Source organism: Bos javanicus, chromosome 18, assembly GCF_032452875.1.
Source record: "Bos javanicus breed banteng chromosome 18, ARS-OSU_banteng_1.0, whole genome shotgun sequence".
NCBI lineage: Eukaryota > Metazoa > Chordata > Mammalia > Artiodactyla > Bovidae > Bos > Bos javanicus.
The window spans coordinates 49,835,547-49,863,451 of NC_083885.1; the positions used below are offsets into that span (position 1 = coordinate 49,835,547).

Here is a 27,905-nt window from a genome sequence, read left to right on the forward strand (position 1 = left end):
TCGGACACGACTGAAGCGACTTAGCAGCGGAAGAAAAGGCAGCTCTAGGGGAAAACCTTGGGACAATGAATGTAGGTTTATGTGTTCATGGACCTCTGCCTCAACCTGACATTCAAATATATGTAAAAGTCAGCCTTGAATTATGCAAGGTTTAGCCGAAGTAAAATAGGGAAATAAAATGGCTGCTTGTTCTGATGTGCCTAAATCTGTTAGCTAGTAACACTGGAGGAGAAATTAAGAGCGTTCCTCAAACAAATCTGATCATATTTAATATTTACTTTTAAATACACAAATAGCATAAACTCAAACTTATAAGACATAGGTGCATTCCCTTTGCCCTTGCAATTTAGCACCTAGATATTTACGCTCTGGATATGTTCACATATGAGCAAACAGTGGTGTGCATAAGAGGCGCTGTTTGTGATAGAAAAAGACTCGGAAACCACCTAAATGTTCACGATAAGGGATTAGTTTCAAAGGTTCATCCACACAAGAGAAGTCTATGCAGTTAGTTTAAAAGGAAGCCTCTTTCCAATAAGGACATTACTGCTACTGCTACTGCTAAGTCACTTCAGTCGTGTCCGACTGTGTGCGACCCCATAGACGGCAGCCCACCAGGCTCCCCCGTCCCTGGGATTCTCAAGGCAAGAACACTGGAGTGGGTTGCCATTTCCTTCTCCAATGCATGAAAGTGAAAAGTGAAAGTGAAGTCGCTCAGTCGGGTCGGACTCTTAGCGACCCCATGAGACTGCAGCCTACCAGGCTCCTCCGTCCATGGGATTTTCCAGGCAAGAGTACTGGAGTGGGGTGACATTGCCTTCTCCATAAGGACATTAAAACATGTTTAAATCATTAGCCATCAGGGAAGTGCAAATCAAAAACCACAGTAATAAGATATCATTTGATACCCACTAGGATGGCAATGCAGGAGCCATAGGAGACATGAGTTCGATCCCTGAGTCAGAAGATCCCCTGGAGAAGGGCATGGCAACTCACTCCAGTATTCTTGCCTGGAGAATCCCATGGACAGAAGAGCCTGGCAGGCTACAGTCCATGGGGTCGAAAAGAATCAGACATGACTGAAGCGACTTAGCACGCACACACACAGGACGGCAATAATTGAGAAGACAGATAATCAAGTGTTGGCAAGAATACAGAGAAACTGGAATTCTCATACACTGCTGCTGCTAAGTCGCTCAGTTGTGTCTGACTCTTCACGACCCCATGGACTGCAGCCTACCAGGCTCCTCCGTCCATGGGATTTTCCAGGCAAGGGTACTGGAGTGGGGTGCCATCGCCTTCTCCTCTCATACACTACTAGTGGCAGAGTAAAATGGTACAGCCACTTTAAACAGTCCGGCAGTCCCTAAAATGGTTAAAAATAGAATTAACTTACGATCCAACAATTCTACTCCTAGGTATATACCCAAAAGAATTGAAAACGTGCGTCTACACAAAATTTGTACATGAATGCTCACAGCAGCATTATTTGTAATAGCCAAAAGGTAGAATCAACCATCAACTGGACAAACAAAATGTGTTATATCCATACAATGCAATAATATTCATCAATAAAAAGAAAAGAAGTACTGCAATGTGGATGAACCCTGAAAACATGCTAAGTGAGAGAAATCAGACACAAAAAGCCACATATTATATGAACCCATTTCTATAAAATGCCCCCAAGAGGCAAGTCTCTGTAGACAGCAAATTAGTAGTTCCCAAGGGCTTGGAGCAATGGCGTGTGGGGCAGAGCATGGTAGGACTTGGAGACTGATGCTTAAGGAGTGTGGGTGTTTCTTTTCAGGATAATGAAAATACTCTAAAATTATGGTGTGTGCGCGTGTGCTCAGTCGCGTCTGATTCTTTGGGACCCTATGACTGTAGCCCCCCAGGCTTCTCTGTCCATGGGATTATCCAGGCAAGAATACTGGAGTGGGTTGCTGTTCCCTTCTCCAGGGGATCTTCCCAACCCAGGGATGGAACCCACACTTCCTACATCTCCTGCACTAGCAGGCGAACTCTTTACCACTGAGTCACCTGGGAAACCCAAAATTATGGTGATGGACACACAGTTCCATGAACAAGAGTCATTGAAACATGAGCTTTAAATGGGTGAATTGTCTCATATGTAAATTATATCTCAATAAAATGTTTTTTAAGTTGTTTATGTACTGATATGCAATGATCTCCAAGATATAAAGTATTAATAATTAAAAAAAGCAAAGTATAAAACTATCACATATGCTACCATCTGAGTGGGAAAAAAATATAGTTATGTTTGTAAATGAAATGTTTCTGGAAGGACACATAAGACCCCAGTAATACTGATGGCTTCTGGAGAGGAAAACTGGATGGCTGAGGGATCTAGAGTAGGAGAGAGAACTGCTATTTTTTAATTGCTCTCAGGTACCCAGAGAGTATTAACACAATGGACACCTGGGTGCCCACAGCTTTAAAACGACTGCCACACTGCTGGGCCCTATGCACACCCCTCCAGTCACAGTCCAGCCCACCCCAGAAGGTGTCTACTATCCTTCACTTGGAACTGATCATCCCCATGCACTGGCTACATTTACTACACTCTTAAGTATCTGTAACCAATACACATTATTTTGCTTTTTTGGTTGTTGTTGGCTGTGCAGCTTGTGGGATCTCAGTTCCTTGACCAGGGACTGAACCCAGGCCACAGCAATGAAAGCCCAGAACCCTAACCACTAGGCCACCAGTGAACTCCCTATTTCGCATATCTTTAAACTACACATATTCTTCGGTAGTTTGCTTTTACCACTCAATGTTTTGCTTTATTCATATTAATATGCACAACTTTAGTTTTCATCGAAGTATAATATCCACACTCAATACACAGTACATCCAGGATTGACGTGTAAGTTTTCAAGATGATCTCTCATCCCTCTTCTTACAATGAGACACTGCCTTTCCTGTCTTGAGAGCCATGGCCTGTGGTCCCTCTTGAATCTGGGCAGGCTAGTGACTGTGGCAGAAGTGAAGCAAGGTGACTTCCAATGCTAGGTTAGAAAAGGCAACACACTTTTCCCTGACTCTTGAGAAGAGTGCACTTTGAATCCAGCTGCCATGTTGTAATAAAGCCCAGGTCACACGGAGGAGCCACAGGCAGGCATCCTGGCTGACGGCCCACGCTGAGATATTACCTCAGTACCAGTATTGGCTAACCACCAGACAACTGAGGAGGCTTTCAAGAGGACACCGGCCCAGCCAAGATCTTACACCAAGCACATGAGAGCCCCAAGTTACAACAGTCTAATTGAGCATAGTCAACTCCCCATAACCACAGGAAATGATTACTGATTTAAGCCACCAAGTTTTGAGGTGCTCCACTATGCATTAGGTAACCAGAATATATATGCTACAATCTGCCCATTCTCCAGCTGACGGATATCTGAGTTGTTTCTAAGCTTATGCTACTACAACAGTGATCTTACGAACATTCTGATACTTGCCCTGGATGCATGTGTAAATTTCTCCAGAATGGTAACTGGTGGATTGGTGAATACGTCATCTTCAATTACGCTACAACATATCAAACTGTTGTCCAAAATGCTGATGCCAACTTACATTCCAACAGCAGTCTACGCACTACTACTATCCTACATCTTCCCCAACACTTGAGACTTTAATCTTTTCGCCAGCCCACTGGGCACGAAAGAGTCTTATTGTATACATCCTTTTGTACCTTTGAATTTCGTGTTGTTTGCATGAATTAATGCAAAATAATCTGATAAATATATGCTAATAAATGACTGCTTTTCTGTTTTAAACATGTTTTATATATTGGGGTTCCATACTAAGATTACTTATTGTTTTTTGGCCACGCCACATGTCTCTCATTATGCAGCTGCCTAGCCCAGGCTCATCTCCACAGGGGTGGCTGCAGGGTTCCCAGAAGCAGCATAAACAGGCAGGCTCCACATGTGCAAAGACCTCTTAAGCCTAATTAACTTAGCAAAGCACATACTTTGTACTTCCTGACACCTGGGTGGTGGTCCACATTACCTCTTCACATCCCCTGATCCCCTTCCTCCAGCGGCCTCCAATTGGACGAGCCAAACTGCCCTTAATTCCTTTCTGGAATGGGGTGATACATGTATAAGTAAATCATTTGAAGAATGCCAAGACTTTGGGGGAGAACCCATTGGGATGTGCTGTTGACCCAACGTCAGTGTTTGCACTGAAGTGGTGTCATTGGAGTTCTCCCAATTCACCCCTGAACCCAACCCACCTTTCCCCAAGCAGCACTACTTGTAATGACAAGGAACTGGAAACAACCCGAATTCCCTTCCCTAAAGGACTGGTTGAGTAAGCTAGGCCATTAACATGTATGTGCACATCCGTGCATACTGTGTTCCTCTGGCTATCTGTATGCATGCACGTGTGTGTGTGTGTGTGTGTGTGTGTGTGTGTGTACAGACACATCTCTGGAAGGGTGAGCCAAGACACTGCTAACACTGGTGGCCTCTGAGGAGGGGGCTTGGGAAGAGACTTTTCACTGTGAAGCCTTTGTATCTTGGCATTTTACACTAGGTATATGTAGTCTTTTGGGTTGGCCAAAAATTTCATTCAGGATTTTCTGTGAGATGTTTATGGAAAAGCCAAATGAACTTTTTGGCCAACCCAATACTTATGCTCGAAAATGTTTCAGAGAACCAGAGGAAAAAATAATACACCCCTGTGGGCCACAGCTGTTGGGGCTGGCTTGGGAGAATCACCGAATCAAATGGGTGGGATGCTGGGAGGCTGAGGGGTCCAGCTCCGCCCTGTCAGGCAGGCGGTGGTAGGGTGGGCACCACCCTCAAGGCCCACGGCCTTCCAGAGCTGCAAGTGCTCTGGGGTAAGTAACGGGGTAGTGCGTACACACAAACAACTCGAGGATACCCAAAACCACTCTCCCAGGACCCTGCCCTACCCTTTACAAAAAGGGGCCCTGTTTCCAATCTGCAGCTGAGGCAGCGCAGGGCAGAGGCTGAGGGGCGAGGTGCCCGCTCACCTCCCAGCGTCACACCCAGCGCCGCCACCTGCCAGCTGTCTGTCCCCCTCCGCGCTTCTGTCAGGAGCAACCGTGACTCGACTTACCTCACAGCAGGTAAGCTTGTCATGATAAGGGACATGTTTTTATATCATTTTAGTTCCTATTACACATTAAGAAATTATCCTGTGCTCTTAAATTTAGTAACTGAAACCCCGCCAGGCAACCCTGGCAGTTGCTCAAGTTATCCATGAAGTGGAACTCAAGGAAATCGCTAGGAGGATCTTTAAAGACAAAAAGAAGAGGTGAAGAACCGCAAGGTAAGTGTCTCTGTGTGTGAGCGCCTCCTTGTGGCCCTGACACAAATGGGCGGCCTCTGGGACCTTGACATCACCATCATTTGCTGTCCTTCTGAGGTCTGGCCTGGGCCAGAGGTGGGGGTCTATGGCTCCTCTATCACTGCCCCTCATACTGAAGTCTGGCCCCGCACACCGCAGGCCCAGTGCGTGGGACTCTGCCTGACATGCAGCAGCCTCCCGGCATGACGGCGCCAACAAAATAAAAATAAACAGATGATCGTTTATGAAGACAAAAACAGGTCTGAAATGGATGACGGTTATACAACAGTGTGAATGCACTTAGAGCCGCTGAAGAGGGCACGTAAGAACGGTTCAAATGGTCAGTGTTGTGTTGAAATGGAAAATGGAAAAAAAAAAACAATGCAAAAAAAAAAAAAAGGATGCAGTCTAACCTCATCTTTACCTGCTCTCAGTTCTCCTCCTAACTCCCTGACCACTCCTTGGTAATCTCCTTATCAGAGACTATTCTCTAGGTGGGAAGAGCACCCCCACTCCCTTCTGGGTCCCCTCCTCTCTCTGGGTTCTTCTCCGGCTAGTATCACCAGGCCTGCGGCTGTGAACAAGCCTGTGCCCTGAGTGTTCCCCGCAGGCTGCTTACCTCTCAGTCAACCTGGTGAACCCTGAGTGCCCTTCCGCCCCACCCAGCGCTACAGAACAGCACGTTCCTCTGGATGCTCAAGTCCCCCATCCAGGCGTGATCCAGCCCCTTGTCTTTTCCCAAATTCCAACCCATCTGCAGGGAGAATCCTGCTGCCTCTCTCAAGGCACCCCCAAAGTCCGCCCCTGCCTCTCCTCCCCAGCCCACCACTTCCCCCCAGGCTGCCTCCCTGCCTCCATCCCACCCTCCTGACAACTCCTCACGGCGGCCCCAGCAACCTTCATACAAGGCAACTCCGATCACCACTTGTTAGTCTCAAATCCTCCCAAACTCCTCAACGCTCTCAGGAAGGGGCTCAAATTCCTTAGGCCCATCACTCACTCACTCGGTCACCGGCCACGCTGGTCTCCTCCGTGTCCCCCGTCCCCCCTCGGGGCCTTGCCCTTGCCTGTGTACCCTGCTTGAGCACTCTCCTCCCGAACTTCACATAAACCACCCTACAGGTCACCTCCTCTGAAAGGCCTTCTTGCCCCAAACGTCTAAACAGACCCTGATCACGGGCGCTCATCCTTCCTTCCTACTCTGAGCAGCGTGATCACTTTACCACTTGTCTCTCTGGCTGGCGAGGTCAGCCATGCAGACAGGGACGGGTCTGCTTGGCTCACGGATGGAACCCCAGCCCCTAGAACGGGCCTGGCAGACAGCAGGTACAGCACAGCAGTGAGACGGTGAACAGCCCAGTCCATAGGAACCCACAGCCTCACAGCGGAGCTATAATCTGGAAAACCCCTCACAGGCAGACTGGCAGAAACAGGGGAAGCCTATGACGAGGAGGGCAGACAGAACCCATAGGGGTGCCCAGAGCAGGAGGAGGTGGCCCAAGTGGATGATGACCATGACTTACTCCTTTCACCTCAGAGCTGGCAGCAGAATCATGGCCTACAGGTGTGCAGGGAGCTGCCCAACTCTCCACGGGCACCCCCACCCACCCTATGCTGTGTGTAAAAAACAATCCTGCAACTCACCCTGAACAAGGGGAGGGAAACAGTCTGAAAGTCACAAAAATATATTAAAATAGCTGTTTTCTTCTCTCGGTGTTGGCTTCCCATCTCCGTGCCCCTTACCCGCCGCCCGCCACAGACTTTCAGGGAGAAAAGAGGCCCGGGCAGGTGCCCTGGCTACAGCCCAGGATCTGGGGAGGTCCCTCCAGCCTGGGAGTGAGGGCGGCTAACAGTCTCTACTGGCTCGACGCCACCGCCGACGAGGGCGCCGCTGGGAGGCCGGAGGTGCAGGAGGGTCAGGCAGGACGCAGCGGACAGTCGGGCCTTGCCACGGGGACAGAAAACAGAAAAGAAATGAACAGAGTGAAGATCGGGAGAGAGTGGGGGAGGGCAAAGCAGTGGGGGGGCGGGGGCAGAGGCAGGCGGGCAAGGAAGTCACGGGGTAGGGGACACAGAAGCCCCTCCAGGTGCACCCACTCTCGGGGACAGTGAGGCCCCAGAATGCGGGTTTGAGGCAGCAGATGCTGCTGGGAGAGAGGAAGGGCATGGAGGGGAGAAGAAGGGTCCTTGGCATCGGGAGAGGTAAAGGGGGGGTCCTGCCAAGGCCACAGTCAATAGGCGAGAGCAGAGGACGGAAGGAAGGGAAGCCCCAGAGCGGCAAGGCCGGGCCACAGCGACCTTTCGGACTCAGAACACCCAGGTGGCTCCCTGGAAAGCTCAGGCCAGCGGAACACCTGAGGGGGCGACAAGTCGTCCAGAAGCCGGCAGGGAGGGGCGACTCGCCCTCGCTGAAGACTGACGGAGCCGGGAGTCAGGAAAGGGGCCTGCGCCCCGCCCGCGGGCTAGAAGGTCCTCCGGCCCAGTCTTTTGAATACGCTCACGGTGCCCGCGTGGTCCATCTGGGCACCCAGGCCCTCGCTGGAGCTGCTCCCCCGGGGCCCCACCAGAGTCCTCTTAATGGTGACCTTGACCTCAGCTGAGGACTTACTCTTGGTGCTGGTGACCTGGCTGTCCTGGGCCTCGGGCACGAGGGCAGGCTTGCCCAGTCTCTGGATGATGCTGACTTTGGACAGGGCCTCTGGCTTCCTCTCAGGCGCCGGGCGCGAAGAGAGGGCCAGGCGCCGCAGCGTGGGGGCGGCAGCAGTCGGCGCCGAGCTCGTCGCCTTGGCCTTGACAGTCAGTGCAGGCTGCGGGCTGGCCTTGGCGGGGGCACGGCCTAGCTTCTTCAGGACCCCGGCGTACTGCAGGACAGAGCTGCTGCTGCTGTCGTTGTCACTGTCCCAAGCCAGATCCTCGTCTGTCTCGGGCGTGGCCCCCAGGCGGCTGAAGACTCCGGTGGGCTGGGGGGTCACAGACAGGACAGGTGAGCCACTCAACCTGTAATCACGGAGCTGCCTCATCCGTGCCTGGCCTCGTGGGGCTCGCACTTGGGAAGTGCACCCCTCGCTGACACACTCGATAGTAGTGAGAGCCAGGAGAGGACAAGTCCAGGGAACTGGGGGAGCCCAGAGGAGACCACTCCCTGCCGAAGTTAGGAGAAGGCACCCTGGAGAAGGGACATCTAGGATGAGATCTGAGAGCTGAGTGAAGAGCAGGAGGGAGAGCGGAGGTGAAAGAAAACCATCTGCAAAGGTCTATAGAGGACCGACAGAGAAAAGGCGAATTTGGTCAATCACTCCACAAATAATCTCTGAGTCCCAGCTCAGTAACTGGCCTGTATTGGGCAGTGCTGGGGACTCAGTGCTGACCAAGATGGGCCCTGCCCCACTCACAGGGGGCTTACAGTCTAGCGGGGAAGACAGAGCCGGCATCGGACCTCACACAAGTAATTCTCCAGTGATGACAGGACTGCGTGCTTGGGAGGGCAGGGGTGGGGTGGGGGCAGTGGAGAGCTGTGGACAGCAAAGCCTCGTATCCTCGTTGAGTTCAGGGACACTTTCTTTGAGGCTTTGCTGTTTAAGCAGAGTAAAGTGCACCCTCAAAGTCCCCCAGGCACAAGTAAGAGTCATATTAACGGGGTGCTTGCCCAGCTCTTTCCATGGCGGCATCTTTAAGCCAGGTTATCCTGAGCATTACAATCACGCTCATTTAGGAGATGAGAGAAAGATTTAGGAAATGAGAGAAAAGCCAGAGTGGGTGAGCCCTGGTGAGCAAGCAAGGAGAAGCAGCTGGCAAACTTGGCCAGCGTGAATCTGAGGCGCCGTTTCAAGACGCTCACCAGGGACTCCCCTGGCGGCCCAGCAGTTAGGACTGTGCTTCCACCACCGAGGTTGTTGGTTCAAGCCCTGGTAGGGAAAGTTCCATGTGCCACTCAGTGCGACCAAAAAAAAAGATGCCGACCAGGCACCAGACAGACCCCGCCACACAGGTATACCTCATGAGTCCTCACAACTACTCTGTGAGGCAGGGACTATACAGAGGAGGAAACTGAGGTGAAATGGTCAAGGCCACGAAGCCAGGCAATGGCAGAGCAGGATTCATGCCAGGCGACGGGCTCAGGCTGCGTCTCCTAACCACATGCCGTGCCTGGAGCCTGCGGGACTGCAAGTGGAGGCAAGAAGATCAGGCTGCATCCTGAGCTGGTGAAAAGCCTCTGAAGGGTTTACAGTGGGCGAGGAGGGCAGAAGGGGCCTGTCCTATGGGTCGTAGGCACTGCTGCTGTGGGGAAGGGGCTGGAGGGCTTCCCCTGGAGCTGCACAGACACCAGCTAGGGGGCCACTGCCCATCCCAATGGGACGAGGCAGCAGACAGGAGACAGATGGTGCCCTCAGACTCAGGATTGCCTGGCACGGGGGCATGGAGCCCCCGATACAGGAGGAGGATGTACTTTGGAGGAAGATTCGAGGCCAGTTAGGGGACATGCTGGTGGGAGGGGTCCCAGGGCACTGTCCAGGGGTCTGCGAGATCCCTGGGGCTAGAAATCGGGAGAGAGATCAGGGCAGCAGACAGACAGGGAGTACAGACAAGGGCGCTGGACTGGAAAGCTATGTGAGACAGGGTGAGGTATACGCAGGAAGCGCCAGGAATGACACTCAGGGAAGACCAAGCTTTGAGAGGCCCCAGGGGCTCCCCCACTTCCCACTCACTTTATTCCCCGTTGTGGTGTCTGCCTTGGTCTCAGCGCCGAGGCGGTCAAACACAGATGTCCTGTGGAGACCTGGGAGGGAAGTGAGGTCATTAGCCAACGCCTGGGGGGTGGCCCCTGCAGGCCTAAGCCCGGCTAAGCACTGAGCAAACAGGGAGGGGCCATCATGGCCAGCCCAGACCCCAGGAAGCCCTGGTCCAAGCAGGCGCACGCTGGACCGAGTCAGGTTTTATGTCTATGTTGTCCGCTAACACTGACCTTAACCCCCACACTTCTGGTCAATGTCAAATGTGAGAAGGATCAATTAAAATGGACACTTTCAGTCCTCAGCTCTTGGTACCAATTCAAGAAGTGTCTGTGTGGGAAGAGTTCTCAATCCCTACTGCTTCCTTCCCCTCTTCTGGGGGCCTTGGACCTCTAAGAGAATCTGATAAATGGTAAGTGAAAGTGAAGTCACTTAGTCGTGCCCGACTCTTTGCGACCCCATGGACAGTAGCCTGCACCAAGCTCCTCCATCCATGGTATTTTCAAGGCAAGAGTACTGGAATGGGTTTCCATTTCCTTCTCCCCTCCCTAAATAACAGTTTGAAGAGCCATCAACAGAAGAATGTTCACTAGATTACAATACAGAAGTACTATGGAAACACTGAACAGCCATTAAAAAGAATGAAGCAGATCCATGCGCACTAATGTGAAAAGAGCTCAATAACCTTATACGACAATACATACAGGATGAGACTATGTGTGCTTAAAAAGAAAAAAAAACCCAAGATGTATGTAAACACACAAACAGATGCATTTGAGTTCATAGACGCTGCTCTGGCAAGGTTCACAATATACGTGAGATACAAGTTTGCTTTTACTGCCTCTGCGTCCACTGAATGTTTTTCCATGAGAATACACACAATATTCTAACAGAATGCAGGGCTTCAGCAGGAGTAAAAAATCCACCTGCCAACGCAGGAGACAGAAGACATGAGGGTTCGATTCCTGGGTCAGGAAGATCCCCTGGAAAAGGAAATGGCAATCAGCTCCAGTACTCTTGCCTGGAAAATTTCATGGACAGAGGAGCCTGGTGGGCCACAGTCCTCGGGGTCGCAAGGAGTCAGACACAACTGAGCACGAAAGGAATGCTGTAAAGAAGAGCATCTTCATACCACCAGATAAACTCCAGCTCTGGACTGAACCTCAACCTGACTCCTCTGGCTCATCACGATGGTTCCTACTGTTTGGGGCACTGTCCTCAGCCAGGCACAGTCACTGGCTTAGCAGGCAGACCAGCACTGGATCCGTGCCACCATCCCCGGGGAAGAGACGCCCGCTGAGGCGCCGAGGATCCCTGCTATGCTAACTGCAGGACACGAAGGTAGAGGTAGTGATGCACCCCTCTCTACTATGGCCACCATTGCTGTTCCCGGGGTCCAAGGCCCCCTGGATCCCCCTCAGAGCCTGCTTCTGGGCCAACACCTGTAGAACGTGACCAACCCTGCAAGACGCAGCAAAAGGGAAACACAGCCTCCGCCCCTCCCCAGGCCAGTACCTTTTGCTGCCTGCTGCTGCTCCAGGATCTTCCGGGTCCGGGGGGTGGTGCCTTTGGGCATGTTGATAATGTACTTTCCCTCCATCTCGGCGGTGACCCGGCGCCGCTTGGTGGGAACACTCAGGCTCTCCTCCTCTCGGCGGGCCAGGGCTGTTGGGGGATAGGGGGGATGGTGAGCATCTTCTGGGAAGGAATGTCCACTCAGGGTGGGGGGCTGGACGCCCTGCAAAGGGCACACATGTGCCCTTTATCTCCACACGTTCTCATGACCAGAATCCCTTCTCTTCCCAACCTCCCCTATGGTCACTGACTGAACCACCAAGAAAGTCAGGGGTCTGGGCCCAGTGGGGTTGCAGAAGGCTATGGCTGGCCTCCCGGGCTCTCTGTGGCCCTGACCCTCCCCCTAGCAGGCTCGCCTCCCAGGCCAGCCAGAATACTCTCAGATAGGAAACTGCTGGGTGGTGGACAGGCCATCAAGGTAATGGCTTCACAGGTATGATCATTTGTTAAAAATCATTCAAGCTATGTACTTACAACGTGTGCATTGTGCAAGTAAATTACACCTCAACTTACAAAGATAAACAGAATCTCCTCTACTGTGCTGAAGGAAAGAGAACCATCCATCCCAGGCCCCGCATCTTTTCACTACTTTAGGAATGAATTTTAACTTTCTCGCTCATGGCCCATAAACTGAACAATCAGAAGGAGGAGGAGGCGCTTCCAGACACATGGCCAAAAGGGAGCACCTGTGATGAGGGTGGATGGGGCGTGCTGGGGCTGGGCGCCAGAATAGCCACACCACCTCCCTGGGCCTTGCTTTCCACATGGCCCAAGATCACTGGGCTGTGAGGGTGGACTCAACAAAGGCAGAAACGCGTGACAGACAGAAGGCGGGCTGGGAAGCCCAAAGGCCATGCCCCACTCCCAGCTCACAAGCTGAGACCTGGAAGAGCAGCGGCCAAGCGTAGAAGAGTCTACGGAGGAGGAGGGCCCTGGGAGAAGGGAATGTTGGGGCAAAGGCCCCACGATGGGAAGGACCCTGGAGGGGAATGGAGGCAGCAGGCAAGACATGAACCCACAGGGCCCAGTAAGGCCACGTGGGAAGATGACTTTACTAAAGGGACAATAGGAAGCCCTGGAGAGTTCTAGACAAGGGTGGGAAAGGATCAGATGGAAAGTTTTAAAGGATCCCTCTGGTGGCTAAGAGGAAAGGTAGCTTCTTTACCTTTGACCCCAGGCATCAAGCACAGGGCCGGGCACCAGTGCGGGGCTCAGTGACCATCTGTTAAAAAAGACTGAACCACCCATAGTCAACAACACTGTACTGTACACTTAAAGTTTCGTGAAGTTTCATGAAGTAGTTGATCTCACGTTAAGTGTTCTCGCCACAACAAAATAAAAATTACACAGACTGAACTGGCCCCTGCGTGAGAACTGCAACAGGTCCACGATGCTCACTGACACCATCTCAAGGGCTTCCAAACGTCCGCGGAGGAGGGTAGCGCCAGCCCTCTTCGATAGACGTGGAAGGCGAGGCCCCCAGAGAGGCCGTGACCGGAACGAGTCTGAACGCTGTGCATACCCCATGGCCTGCACAGCACTTTGCAGCATCAAGAACACGTCCCCCAGATGCTGTCTGCCAACCCACATGGCCCTCAGCTCCTCCCGCCCATGCCCACGTCTCCTCACCAGCAGCCTTGGCACTCTTTGCTGCCATCTTGTTGGACACGGTGACAGAGATCTTGGAGGTGCTGGTGTCTGGCCGCCTCGGGGGGGTGCCGGGTGGGGAGTCTCGGTTCAGGCTGTTGGTGATCATTCGGGAGGCGGCTGGCAGGAAGAGGAAAGAGGAGAGTCCAGTGAGACGGGGCCCCGGGAAGGCGGGCAGGCTGGGGAAGGCTACCTTGGGACTGAATGGGCTGTACTGTCAAGACAGGGAGGCCTGGGGAGGGCCTGTATTCCAGAGACTAGTCCAGCCTTCCTGGCTCAGGGGGGCCTTTCCTGAGGCCCAGACCAGATGGTTCTGAGCACCCTTCATCCATCGGTCCTGTGCTGGTCATCCAGCCCTGTGCTGAGTTCTTCCCTCCCCCTCCCCCACAGCCTTGCTTTCCTCCAGGACCTTCCTCCTCCAGAAAGCACATGCCTTCTCGGGGTGCCTGCTATCTGTCTATCTGCTGTCTGGCTGGCTCACAGCTCCCTCAGTACCAATGGGCCTGCTCTGTCTCTTCATTCAGGTCTCCTCTCAGACTCAGCCTACTCAGAGAACACTTCCCTGACTGCCCTCTCAACTGCTACCACTTCTACCCTACACTATTCTTCTTCATAGTCTGTATTACTGCTGGATGCATGTGCATGCTCAGTCACTTCAGTTGTGTCCGACTCTATGCAATGGACTGTAGCCCGCCAGGCTCCTCAGTCCATGGGATTCTCCAGGCAAGAATACTGGAGTGGGAAGCCATGTCCTCCTACAGGGGATCTTCCCAACCCAGGGATTGAACCCATGTCTCCTTCGACTCCTGCATTGCAGGTGGGTTCTTTACCCACTGAGCCACCAGGGAAGCCCATTACTGCTGGACATTCAAGTACATTTATCTGTCTACTGGCAGATTCACCCATGAGACTGCAAGCCTCAAGAGGAGATATTGTTTGTTGCTGTGTCCTCAGCGCTTCACAGGTCTTCAATAATAAACATCTACTGAAAAGATGAACAGGGTCACCGAACTTCCCAACACCCCTAGCAGACAGGCTCTGCTGCAAACCAACTTTAAAGATGAGGAAACTGGGGGGACTCAGGGAGAAGGGTCACCCAGCAGGAGCCCTGGGCAATGTAGGTATGCCTTCAGCTGGGTTGGGACAAGAAAAGAGGTGACCTCCCTTGGAGGTGGGGAGCAGTTTCGGATACCCCTTCTCCTGCTCCACAGGAGAAGGGGTGTCTCAGATTGCAAGATGGGCTACAGAGAGCAGAGTGGAGGGCCAGCTCTAGCCTGGGAAGGGGAGGCCAGTTCTAGCCTGCTCCAGGAGCAGCTGCTGCTAGCTTCAGGGGTGGGTTTCCTGAGCTTCTGGGGGAGCTCGCAGGGGAGGGGGCAGGGGGGTCTTCATGCTACCACTCCTTGCCCAATAGGCCTAGGAATACCCCCCACAATGGCTTTCAGACTTTGCTACTTTGTCCTACCCCCCCCAAAAAATTCTCTCTTCCTGCAGTGTGCTACCTCTCAAAGCCTCCTGAAATCCTTCATGTGACCCTCAGCACAAGATTATAATTTCCTATTGCTTGGTTGTTTTTAACTATATCTACAGTATACAGAAAAATACATCAAAGCTACACAGACCATTTAACATCAATTCCCATAAACCAGGACTTTCCCAGTGGTCTAGTGGTTAAGAGTGGCTTCCACTGTAGGGGTCATGGGTTTGATCCCTTCTCAGGGAACTAAGGGTGGGTGTGTGCTTGTGTGTGTAACTTAAATGAATTACTTTGCTGCACACCTGAAACTAACACAACACTGTAAATCAAGTACATTTCAACAAAAATTTTTTAAAAACCTTGGGTCAGAAGATCAGTTCTTCATTATCAGTAAGTGCACATTTAAAGTACTAAATTTGAAGTACTAAATTTTGCAAAAGGTGACCTCTTACTCTGAAAAGATTTCAACTACTTTGAAATAAAATTTTTTTTTAAATGTGTGTTTATATCAGTTTGGGGGAAGCCTGTTAAGCAGCAAAGGCTAATCAATATGTACGTATGTATGTCAGTCAAATTTTTCAAGTGTCACACTGCTAAAAAATTAGAAGTATAAATACAGTTGATTCTTATCATTCGGATTCTGTATTTATAAATTGGCATATTTACAAATTTATTCATAACCTCAAAACCAATACTTGTGGGTTTCTGTGGTCATTTACAGACAGGCACAGAGAGGCAAAAAACCTGAGCTGCCTAAAGCATGTTCCCAACCGAGGTCAAACAAGGCGACGCACTGCCCTCCTGCTCACATAGTAAACAGGTCTATTCAGTGCTCCCATCTATTCCCGGTCTCCTCAGCCTTATTTTCACATCTTTGTGTTTTTGTTAGTGATTCTGCTGTTTAAAGTGGTCCCCAAGCTTGGTGATAAGATGCTGTGTAGTGTCCTAAGTTCAAGAAGGCAGGGATGTGCTTTATGGAAAAAATATGTGTGTTGGATAAGCTTCATTCAGGCATGAGTTTTAGTGCTGTGGGCTGTGAGCTCACTGTCAATGAATCAACAATATATTAAATAAGGTCTTTTAAAACAGAAACACACATAAAATAAGGTTGTATATTGGTCAGATGATGAAGATGTTGTGACCAGAAGCTTGCAGGAACCTGACCCCACATTTCCCTGGGAGCAGTGACCAGTAGTCACTGACTCAGTGCTCCCAGTGGCTTTGCAGAATGGAACGACCACAAATGAAAACTGACCGTATGCAGTCACTCACCACCTCATCTATCCCTAAGAGAGGAGAGCCTCGGATGGCCTTGCTTCCACCTCTGCAAAGTCCAGGTGCGTCCCCTTCACTACAGAGCATAGGAATGAAGGAAAGAGGCCTCAACAGACAGGACTCACCGCTAGAGGCACCTCGACGAATCTCGCTTGGGAGGGGGCTGGGGCTGCAGGGCACCGACTCAGTGGCAGCTTTGCACATATCCTGTAAAGAAAACAGGTGCCTGGAGTTACCATGGGGATGGGATGTGAGGTGGAGGAAAAGGGGACCCAGATATCTGAGCAAAACTGGGGGGGATCAGAGCCTGAGCTGTTAGAGAAGAGATTTCAAAACATTTCACTCCTACTTGCAAGTTTTAAGTCGTTTCAGTCATATCCAACTCTTTGTGACCCTATGGACTGTAGCCCACCAGGCTCCTCATTTCATTGGAATTCTCCAGGCAAGAATACTGGAGTGAGTTGCCATGCCCTTCTCCAGGGAATCCTCCTGACCCAGGGATTGAATCCATGTCTCTTTCGTCTCCTGCATTGGCAGGCAGGTTCTCTACCACTAGAACCACTTGGGAAGCCCAACTTATAAAAAAGCACCAGACAAAGCCAAACCGAGGGACACGCTACAGAACAGCTGAGCAGTACTCTCCAAAACCATGAAGGTCTAAAACTCGGCAAGAGCAGGAAACTGACCCAAGTCAAAAGAGACTGAGGAGACACATGGAGTAAATGCCACGTGGTATCCCAGAGGAGAAAAAACAGTGGAAAAACGGGAGAAACCCAGAGAGTCCGTAGCTTAGTTAATACCAGCATGTGCACATGCGGTCGCTCAGTAGTGTCTGACTCTCTGCGACCCCATGGACTGTAGCTCACCAGGCTCCTCTGTCCTTGGAATCTTCCAGGCAAGAACACTGGAGTGGGTTGCTATTTCCTTCTCCAGGGGATCTTCTGACCCAGAGATCGAACTCACGTCTCCTGCACTGGCAGGTGGGTTCTTTACCAACTGTACCACCTGGGAAGCCCGGTAACAGCATAGTAATGTTTCTTTCTTAGTTTTGACAAATGTGTCATGGCTATGTAACTTGTTAACATTAGGGGAAGCTGGGAGAAGGAAATACAGAAACTTTGTGCACTACTGTTGCAACTTTTCTACAAATCCAAAATCAGTCTCAAATTTAAAAGCTTAAAGAAAAGAACACATTTTGCTCTGTGACCTCTGGGATAACTCAGACAACATCCCTGGCTTGAGAAAGCCCTCGCTGCAGGGTCCTGTCCAGGATGACAGGCAGATGAAAGCCCGGCCCTGGAATGCAGAAAGCCTCTAAAATTAATGAGAAAAATCCCAGTGACCACCATGTGGTAAGTGGAGTGCTTGAGAGCGCAGCCTCTGCAGTAAGCCTCCCTTACTGGAGGAAGGAGTCAGTAAGCTGGTAATGTGTATAAAGGATGAAGACAGGGACTGGCAGGCCATGGCAAGAGTCTGGAAGTGCTAATGATCACAGCTAAAGCAACTCTTCACTCCAGGCCTGGCACTTGGTGCCATATACACTATCTGGTAGACGGCCACAGAGGTACCATTCAGAAAGGGTGAGTGCAAGGCCTGTTTCAGTGACGGGGGGAGGTGAAATCACTAGTCCAAGGTCACTGTCAACAGAAAGCCCAAGAACCGAACCACCATGCTATTGGCCAAGTCACCAACTGTGTCCCACCTTGGAAGCTCCTATTTTGGTGACAGAGAAGAGTCACGGTAAGAATAACTATGATGAGGGAAGGAAAAACTAACAGTAATAATAATAATACTTACAGAGCGCCCTTAACGAGGCCCTGCTGTGTACACTGTGCTAGGGCTTTATGTAGCTTAATACTTACAATCCCCCTGCAAAACAGGTTTGCCTATGTGTATTCTACAAGTGGAGAAAGTAAGGTTCAGAGAGGTTAGGCAATGTGCCCCATGTCACACAGCAAGCAGTGGAACCAACCTTGGAGTCCAAGTATGCCTACCTTTGCTTCCAAGCCTCCGATTGGTTCCAACACCATGCCTCCATCCCACCCTAAACCCAGAAACAGAAGCGTGGAGCAGAGCGCCCACCTGGCGGTGCACCACCTTGGCATGCTTGAGGATGGCAATGATGTCGCCCACCACAGTCACGCCCAGCTCATTCATGATCTCCTTGTTGAGGTCCAGCAGCATGCTCTTCTGGATTCTGCAGGGAAGGGTCACAAGTGAGTTGGGGTGGGTGGGCTGGCCTGTTCCCTAACTCCCCTCCTTTCCCCAAGGTCAGCCCTGTCCCCTCAGCAGCCTTACCTATTATCCACAAACATCACGGCATAATTGACAGCAGGTCCTGGAGGAATGCCAGCTTCCTTAAAGAACTGGATCCACTCAGAAGTGGCTGAGGGTGTGGAGGTGTAGACAGGGCTTATTATTCACATGATTCTCCTTAGAGAACAGCAGCAGCAAAACCACAACAGCAGCAGCTCCCATAAATTAAATGCTTATCAAATGCCAGGCCCTGAGCACTCCACATAGACGACGAAACTAAGCTGGCCTGCCAGCTCTGTGAATTCAGCACTGACACCTCCACTAGGCCAAGGAGGAAACTGAGGCAGGGAGAGGCTGGACGCCCGGCCCCAGGCCACACTGCTAACAAGAAGCAGACTCCCCAAGCCCCTGTGCTCCTGGACTGCCCTTCTCCTCACAACTTTGCCCTGCCTGGAGCATGACGACCCCCAGCAACCATTGTCCCCCAGGCTTGGCCAATGACTGGGGGCGGGGGGAGTCAGGACTCTGGGTTCTCCACCCAGGTCTCCATCAGCACGTGCAGGCCCAGAGCGTGACAGGATCCACAGGTGGGCGGAAAGAAGGTTTGCACAGCTGGCCTCTGGGTGTCAGCAAGCATCTCCGCTACAACACACACACACACACAGGAGCAGCCCAGCCTCAGAAAGGAGGTCATGAGCACAGGCTTTGGAGTGTGGGTTGGAATCCTGGCTTTGCCATCTCCCAGAAAAAGGACTCTGGGGAAGGTAGCACTTGGTGCTCGGTCTCCTCTGGGGTCATACATTCCACAAGCGTGTACTCAGCAGTTGGCACACACCGGGTCCCGCTCTAGGCACTGGAGATACTGCAGGGCTCAGAGTCCCTTCCCTCAGGGAGCAGACACTCTGTTAGTAAGAGCGCTGACATCCTGGGTCATCGTGCAGACTACAGAGGACACAGAAAGGGCTTGAAATGGCACAAGGCCCAGAGGATGTCCTCCCCCACAGCAGCCGTGATGGTGACGGTGATGGTGATGATGCCCCCACTACACGGGGAGCCTAGACCAGGCAGACTCCATTCACGCAACTTCACTGTTTCCAAAGTTCTTTCTTGGCCTCTTGGGTGTGACCTTCAAAATGACCCTGACCACTAAGGCCAGGTATGAGAGAAGACCATTGGTTCCAAGTAGAATTTTTTTTCTCACATTTTAGTATCTCAGAAACTAGGCTTTACCTCACGATTGATAGTGTGCCACAATCTAATTAGCAACATTTTTTTTTTTAAAGTCTTTCTCATGGTATATAATGGTACATCCAAAACTCCACGCTATTTTTTAAAAAGGAGAAATTTGGAGTTACTATGCCCATTTTGCTGATAAGACAACTGAGGCTCAGAGCAGGGCAAGTGACACAGTCTGGATGAGACGCTGCATGGAGGGCGGTGGGGATCTCAGGTGCATCCTCTCCCGAGGAGGCCCCTGCCCACCCAGCACAGACCAGTCTCCCCAGGCCTGTGGCAAGTGAGGCGCTCACAGCCTCAGGACTTCTACCAGCCCCGAGGAAAGGATGGACTTTTTTCTTCTTTGCACAAGCACTTTCGATCTGTCAAGACATGCGGGGGCGGGGGGCGGCCTTGGGTTCCTTTAGCCAAAAGCAGGCAGCTTGTCTAAACATCAAAAACTACCAAGTAATAGTTCCATTTACGTGAAATGTCCAGAAGTGGTAAATCTATGGCAATCTATAGGGACAGAAAATAGAATAGCAGCTGCCAGGGACCGGGGTGGGAGAGCAGGGGGGCGGGGGGAGTGACTGCTAATGGATATTTGGGAACTGGGGGGAATGAGGAAAATATTTTGAAATTGATTGTGGTGATGGACGCACAAGTCTACAAACACAGATTTTAAAAACCACTGGACTTCCCTGGTGGTCCAGTAGTTAAGAATCTGCCGTCAACGCAGGGGACACCTATTCGATCCCTGGTCTGGGAAGATTCCACATGCCATGGAGCACCTAAGCCCGTGGACCACAACTACTGAGCCTGCGCTCCAGAGCCTGCGAACCGCACCTACTGAAAGCACGTGCCCTGGAGCCCGTTCTCCACAACAAGAGAGTAGCCCCCACTCCCAGCACCTGGAGAAAGCCCACAAGGCCACAGCCAAAAAAGGAAAAAAACAAACCCGATGAGTTGTATGAAATGTGAACTGTATCTCAACTAAGCTGTTACTAGGGGAAAAGGAAACACCACACAGGTTGGAGGCAGCCAGTTGCCTGAAGCAAAGTCCAGGAGCTGCAAGAGACCTGTGTCCGGCCCTCACCATCATTTTGTGTCCTATGAAGGAGGAAGACCTGCTGCCAGTTAAATGGTCATAAGCACCAGCTCTAAGAACCCCCGTTTCAGAAATATTAATACAGGCCACAATGCGTATCTGGGACTCAAACGGGTGGCTTGCTGTTCACACCAGAAGACAGGCACTAGAATACTCCTAGCAGCTAGTTTCACAGTCCAGAAACAGTACCCACTGACAACAGCACCAACAAAGAAACGATGACCGAGCGCTCACACAGTCAGGACTATGGAGCAGTGTAAAGCAAGAACTACGGGGAATTCCCTGGCAGTCCAGGGGTTAAGACTTCCCCTTCCACTGCAGGGGATGCCAAACAGACCCCTGGTCAGGGAGCTGGGTTCCCACATGCCTCCTGGCCAAAAAAAAACAAAAACATTAAAACAGAAGCAACACTGTAACACATTTTTTAAAAAAAGGAAAGAACTACAGCTACCCACAGCACCAGAAATGACTCTCTGGCATCATGCTGGGCAACAGTAGCCAGACGCAAAAGAACACAAGGCAGGGCAGGACTTCCTTCTTGTAAATTCAAAACCAAGTCTGTAGGAACGTTTTCATTAGTGGTACAAGATAAAGAAAGGTAAGGAGAGAAGATAGCGGTAGATTCCATCTGAAGGAGGGAGGTGGTGTGACTGGGGTGGAGCCTCGAGGCGGGCAGGCAATATTCTAGTTCTCCACCTGGATGGTTAGATGGGTGGAGGCTTTTTTAAAACCTTTCTTATTGAACTATAAGGTATACTCACAAAATTGCACACAAGTCGATAGATTTTCATAAACCAACACACCCATGTAACCAGCACCCAGATCAAGAAGTAAAACATTTCCAACATTCTAGAAGCATTCCCCCGGCCTCCCATTCCCTAGGGAGTCACTTCTCCCTGCCTCCCAAGGGCAATAAACACCTTCTAGCAGCACAGTGATTGTGCCTGCTTCTGCGTTCTATTATTTTGACCATGTTGTGCAGCATGTGGTGATCTTAGCTCCCTGACCAGGGATCAAATCCACGCTCTCTATATTGCAAGTGCAGTCGTAACCACTGGACCACCAGGGAAGTCCCTTCCTGTGCTTTTTGTCAGTGGAATCAAAAAGGATGTACTCAGACGTTTGCTTTCTAATTGCTCTCATGATCACACAAATATGTTTTACGTACTTCTCTATATGTTCAAATGTCCAAAAATTTAAAAGTGACTAGCTAATAATCTCTGTGCTTTGGCAATCCCCAAGTACAAAGTTTAAAGAGAATGTTGATAAAGCTCATGAGAATAGTAACAGCTAACATTTGTTGAGAACTAGGCCCAAGGCTTTACACGCAATCACCTCCTTAATACTTAAACAACATCCCAGGATGTTACGATCTCCATTTTACAGGTAAGAAAATCAAGGCTCTGAGAGGTCATGTGGGTGACCTGCTGGACTTCAGAACCCGAGTTCTTTCTGGCCATAGTATGTTGTCAGGCGGCCAGGATAGCAGAGAGGAGGCGGTCGGCCCTGAGCAGGCCTGGCCCTGCCCCCAGGTTCCTCAGAGCACAGCTGTTCCTGCCAGTGACTGGCCCTCCCTCCCCAACCCGGCCCCCCCAGTTAAGGTCACACCTCAAAAAGGGGGAGAGGGGAGAGAGGGCCCTTGAGAGAAGACTCACCCATAGTCACCGAGACCATTGTCTCCCGGGCCTTCACGCCGCTCCCTGGAGCCTGAAAGAGAGGACAAGGGGAGAGTGCTCATGAGCCACCGCCGGCTAAGTGTCTGTCCGTCTCTTGCTGCCTGTCTGTCTGCCTGCCAGAAGAGAGTTCCTGGGCTGGGGGCTCACAGCCCAGGAATAGCCTGGACAGCTGGCAGGAAGTCAGCCTGGGGCAGAGCTGTCACTGCAAAGATCACTCCTGCCTGGGACAAGGCCCAGGGACAGCAAATGTCCACAGCTCCATCCCTACACACCTCCCAAGTTTCTGGCTGGAAAAGAGAGGGACAGAAAAAAGACCCTCCCTGGCCCAAGACTTTAACCATAAATACTCATTCATTCATTCGAAAACTCTCTCCTGAAAACCTACTGGGTGTGAGGTACTGTTCTAGGGGTCGGGAATACAGAGGTGAACAAAAACCCAGAGCCTGGCCTCTACGTGGTGACACGGTTAAGAGACAGAAAATAACAAGCAAACCAGCTGACAGTGTCGTGTGTCAGAAAGCCTTCAGTGTCATGAAGAAAACATGGAGGGCCCAGGAAGGGAGGGCTTCTAAATAGGTGGTCGGGGAAGGGCTCTCTTTTTTTTTTTTTTAGTTTCTTAAAAAAACTTTTTGGCCCCACCATGCAGCACTCGAGATCTTAGTTTCCAGACCAGGGATCGAACCCATGCCCCCTGCAGTGGAAATGCAAAGTCTTATCCACTGGACTGCCAGGGAAGTCCCCAGGAGGAGCTCTCCAAAGTGACGTTTAAGAGACCAAAGGAGGTGGAGGAGTGAGCCATGCAGTTTTAGAGAGGAAGAGTGTTCCAGGAGAAGGTACAGCAAGTTCAGGGCCCTGAGCCACAAGCCCATCTGGCATGTCCATGGGGCAGCCAGGAGCCCGCAGGCACCATACCATAGAGGGAGTGAGGAGGTGAGAGCAGCCAGGGACAAAGAGGCGGGGCTCCACTCAGGAGGGGCCCCAGGGCAGAAACGCAAAACCAGTTTTCACTTGGGTAAGGTCAGCGGGTGCCAGAGACACATGACATATGAGTACCAATGGAGACCTTCTCCTGCATGTGAACAGCAGTGCTGAAACAGAACTAAAAGAAACCATTTCCTTACCTGATCCGCCACTACTGACTCCAGGACCCCCTGTGTCCCACACTGCCCTGCCCTGGCCGTCCTCTCCCCCTATGCTTCTCCCCTGCACTCATGCCAGCCCCCAGTTCTGACTCGTGTCCCCCACCCCTCCACCACCTACAGGGTGCAGAAGGCCCACCGTCCAGCCCCTTTCTGTGGACCATCACCGACCCCCTCCTACCCACTATTTTGATGGTATCGCAGTGATGGTACTCTGGGGGACTTCCCTGGTGATCTAGTGATTTAGACTCCACCTTCCAAAGCAGGGGACGTGGGCTTGATCCCTGGTCGAGGAACAAAGATCTCACGTGCTACTGGGCAACTAAACCCGAGTGCCAGGGGCAACTAAACCAGAATGCCACAACTAGAAAGGCCTGCACACCATAAGGAAGAGCCTGAGCAGCCAAAAAAAAAAAAAAAGTCAGGGGGAGGGTGCTTCCCTGGTAGCTCAGTAGTAAAGAATCCGCCTGCCAATGCAGGAGACATGGGTTTGATCCCTGATCCACGAAGATTCCACATGTCTCGGAGCAACTAAGCCTGTGCACCACAACTATTTAGCCTATGCTCTGGAGCCCAGAAATCACTACAGAACCCACGCACCCTAGACCCTGTGCTCCGCAACAAGAGAAGGCACTGCAATGAGAAGCCTGTGTACCACAACTAAAGAGTAGCCCCCGCGCATCCCAACTAGAAAAAGCCTTGTGCAGCAACAAAGACCCAGCACGGCAAAAACCAAAAGTACATAAATAAATAAAATTATTTGAAAAAGTAAGGACTCTGGAACCAGACTTGCAGGGTTCAAATTTGGCTCTACCACTCACTAGCTGTGTGACCTTGCCAAGCAACTTCACCAGTCGGGCCTCGGTGTCCCCATCTGTACACCAGGATGGTGCACACATGACTCCCCCAGAGGACTGCTGTGAGGCTAGATCAGTGTCTATGCGCAAAGGACCTGAGAGTGCCTGCTGCATGCTAAGTCCTCTAGAGGTGCTGGCTCTTCTTGCCCCCCAGGCCTCCCATTCCAGCCTTCCCTCCAACAACCAAGGGCTTTGCCGGCTACCCACTCTTCACACAGAATGTCACCTGTGCCTTGCATGCTTGTTTCTCCTGTCCTCCTAGCATGCTCTCCATCACTCTGCATGGCTGCCACCTGCTTTGTGACGTCTTCCCAAAGTCCCCAGGGTGATGCTCTCTCCTCCACCCTCAACAAGGATGAGGAACATGACCACAGGCATCACTTGATCCCGTACTTGGCTCCTAAGATGCCCTTTCCCTTTGGGATGTTACCACTGGACAAGGACAACACAACCAGCATCTCTCAAAGAGCAAGGCCTGAAGGAGGCTTCAGTAAGCCAGACGGAACAACACTACACATAGCAAGCACTAACTATGCACCAGGAATGGTGCCAGGCATCACGCCGACGCCTCACAACCTCCTCATGAGTGAGGACTATCATTAGCCACATTTTAATCAATGAGGAAAAAAAAAAACTGACTCATTGGGGTGCAGTCATTTGCCAAATGCCACATCAAGCCAGAGCTTTACTGGGATTCAAAAACAAAAACAAGTTATCCCTGATTCCAGTGCCCATGCAGCAGCTCTTGATGAGCGTTCACGTGCCTAACATTGCTGATGAACACACCTCAGAGCCTCCTCACCACCACCTGCGGTAGAAAGTAAAAACAATCTCCAAGTTTCAGGGGACAGTGGCAGGCCTGAGGCCGCACAGCAAGCAACTGAGGGGCCAGGATGTGAACCCAAGTCAGTCCACTGGTCAAGGGATTACTATGAGCTGGGCATTGAGGTCTGTCTTAGCAAAGTTTCAGTTAATACTTACTAGAAGCCTTTAGGTACTGGTATCCTCCCTGGTGGCTCAGTGGTAAAGAATCTGCCTGCAATGCAGGAGACTCAGGTTCGATCCCTGGGTTGGGAAGATCCTCTGGAGGAGGAAATGGCAACCCACTCTAGTATTCTTGCTTGGGAAATCCCACGGACAGAGGAGCTTGGCAGGCTACAATCTGTGGGGTCACAAGAGTCAGACATGACTGAGCAACTGAACAATAGCAACATCTTCCCACTACAGCTGCAGAATTCCCCGTTAGACTCAATTTTCTCTCTCCACCATTAAAAACCTATCTCCCACGCTGACTTTCTGAACAGCGAAAATTATATAATAGAAAAATGACAGCTCCCCAAAATTCAAGTAATTACCAAGCACCAGACTCCCTATGCTCAGCCCTTAGAAGGCCTGCCTCCAAAGCTCAATCTTACCACTTCCTAACCCTGACACTGGAAAAGACTCTGATGCTGGGAGGGATTGGGGGCAGGAGGAGAAGGAGACGACAGAGGATGAGATGGCTGGATGGCATCACCGACCCAATGGACATGAGTTTGAGTGAACTCCGGGAGTTGGTGATGGACAGGGAGGCCTGGCGTGCTTCGATTCATGGGGTCGCAAAGAGTCAGACACGACTGAGCGACTGAACTGAACTGAACCCTGACTCTGAGGCAAGTGGTTTAACCTTTCTGGATCGCACTTCCTTCAATTGTAAAATAAGAATGATAGGAGTTATTGTACATCAACTATACTCAAAAAAAAAAAAAAGGATAGGCGTATCTATTTTTAAAGTGCTTAGTGGGGTTAAGCGTTCCTAAATGCCAAGCTGTTAGAACGATGCTCAGTAGGTTTTGTACATGGGCATTAAATAAAATAAGTATATCTTCAGTGAGTCAGGAAAAGGGTAGGACAGTGACTAAGCCAAGACCATCATATGCCAAGTGTGAGCTGAAAACAGAGTATAACTTGACAGGATCCATGAGACCTGACAGCATGGAATCACAAAAATACAAGTCATTCCTTTTTCAATTCTTTCCTTTTCTATCTACAATGTAATAAACCATTCTGCTTCCACTGGAGTTCAGGCTAAGTCCTCCTTTTCACAGCCAAGCAATGCTAGTTTTTCATTAGAAAAGCAAAACAAATTTTCCTTCTCAAATGAACTGACTGGAGAAAAATGAATCAGTGGTTTCAAAGAAAAAGGAAAGCCTAATACTATGGGATTCAGCAAAATATGACAAATAGTAAGTGGCAGGATGTCGATTGCCTAGCTGCAGATTCGAAGTCTTTCCTATCACGAAGGAAAGTGAAGGAAAGCTGAAGTCGCTGAGCTTCTCCCTCTTCTCTACTTCCTTGCTAGTCTCATCTACACCAATGACTCTTGGAATCATTATGTCGTTATTGTTTAGTCCCTAATTCATGTCTGACTCTCTGCAACCCCACAGACATCAGCGCACCAGGCTTCCCTGACCTTCACTATCTCCTGTAGTTTGCTCAGATTTATGTCCATTGAGTTGGTGATGCTATCAAACTACCTCATCTTCTGCCGCCCTCTTCTCCTTTTGCCTTCAATCTTTCCCAGCATCAGAGTCTTTTTCAATGAGTTGGCTCTTCACATCAGGTGGCCAAAGTATTGGAGCTTCAGCGTTAGCATCAGACCTTCCAATGAATATTCAGAGTTGATATCTTTGCAATCCAAGCGACTCTCAAGAGTTTTCTCCAGCACCACAACTGGAAGGTATCAATTCTTCAGCGCTCAGCCTCTTTTATGGTCCAACACTCACACCCATATATATGGCTACTGAAAAAACCATAGCTTTGACTATAGGGACCTAAACACCTAATGGGTGTCTGCTATGACCAGTATTATTATTATAGTCCGGATCTATTTATTGAGCTCCTGCTCTACACCATCAGGCCCTATGCTGAGGACTTTACACGCATTTTTCATCACCATCCTCACAATAACTCTATGATATAATGAAGGGATTATTAGCCTTCATCCTATAGACGAGGAAAACGAAGTTCAGATAAGGGAAGGCACAAGTCCGCTACCACAAACTGTAGCTTAGGACTTGAAATCTGTTGGCTCCCAATTTCACGCACCCACACCCTGATCTTCCGTATCAAACACAAACATCATCAACAATACTAACAATAACAGTATAGAGCAAAGAAGTGTGCAGTGTGCCAGGCGCTGAGCTAGGGCTCCGACAAGCACAAGCTGACTTCTCACTCTCAACCCATAAAGAGGATGCTATAGTCACATCCTGACCCCCATTCTACAGAGCAGGAAACTGAGATTCAGAGAAAGAAACCGCTTGTCCAGAGTCGCACGGCGGCGCCAGGACTGACTCCGGAATCCCGGGGCGCCATTCATCTCCACCGCATCCAACCCATATCCACCACCCCTGGCCCGCGCCTCACCTGGCCCTCGGGGCCCGCGCCCCCTCGCGCCTCCCGCCCTCCCGGCGGCGCCAACTGTCAGACCCACCTCCCTCGGCCCGGCTGCCCGCCCCGGAAGCACCGTTCTCGCCGCCGGAAGACGGGCTTACCCGCCCGCGGCCGCTCTAGCCCACGGGAGAGTCACCAGCGAGAGCGCTAGGGCAACCGTCACGTGACTATCCGC

The 27,905-nt window shown here is 50.9% G+C and overlaps 1 protein-coding gene across 6 annotated transcripts; it reads right to left on the reverse strand.

Moving 5' to 3' along the window:
* Positions 1-243: 243 nt before the first annotated feature.
* On the reverse strand, positions 244-27,837 carry C18H19orf47 (chromosome 18 C19orf47 homolog). Of its 6 annotated transcripts, none has more exons than XM_061388304.1 (10): positions 27,771-27,837; positions 25,277-25,457; positions 22,279-22,330; positions 18,343-18,430; positions 18,127-18,241; positions 16,170-16,251; positions 13,278-13,415; positions 11,589-11,738; positions 10,050-10,120; positions 244-8,303 (listed from the first exon to the last, which is right to left on the reverse strand). In XM_061388304.1, the coding sequence occupies exons 3-10, from the start codon at positions 22,295-22,297 to the stop codon at positions 7,806-7,808; spliced, it is 1,161 nt and encodes a 386-aa protein (XP_061244288.1). In that variant the 5' UTR covers positions 22,298-22,330; positions 25,277-25,457; positions 27,771-27,837; the 3' UTR covers positions 244-7,805. The 6 variants fall into 6 exon arrangements, with proteins under 6 accessions (XP_061244288.1, XP_061244292.1, XP_061244287.1 ...); XM_061388308.1 differs by lacking the exon at positions 25,277-25,457 and having other exon boundaries at positions 244-7,287; positions 7,952-8,303; positions 27,771-27,818; XM_061388303.1 differs by having other exon boundaries at positions 27,704-27,805.
* Between the last annotated feature and the right edge of the window lie 68 nt (positions 27,838-27,905).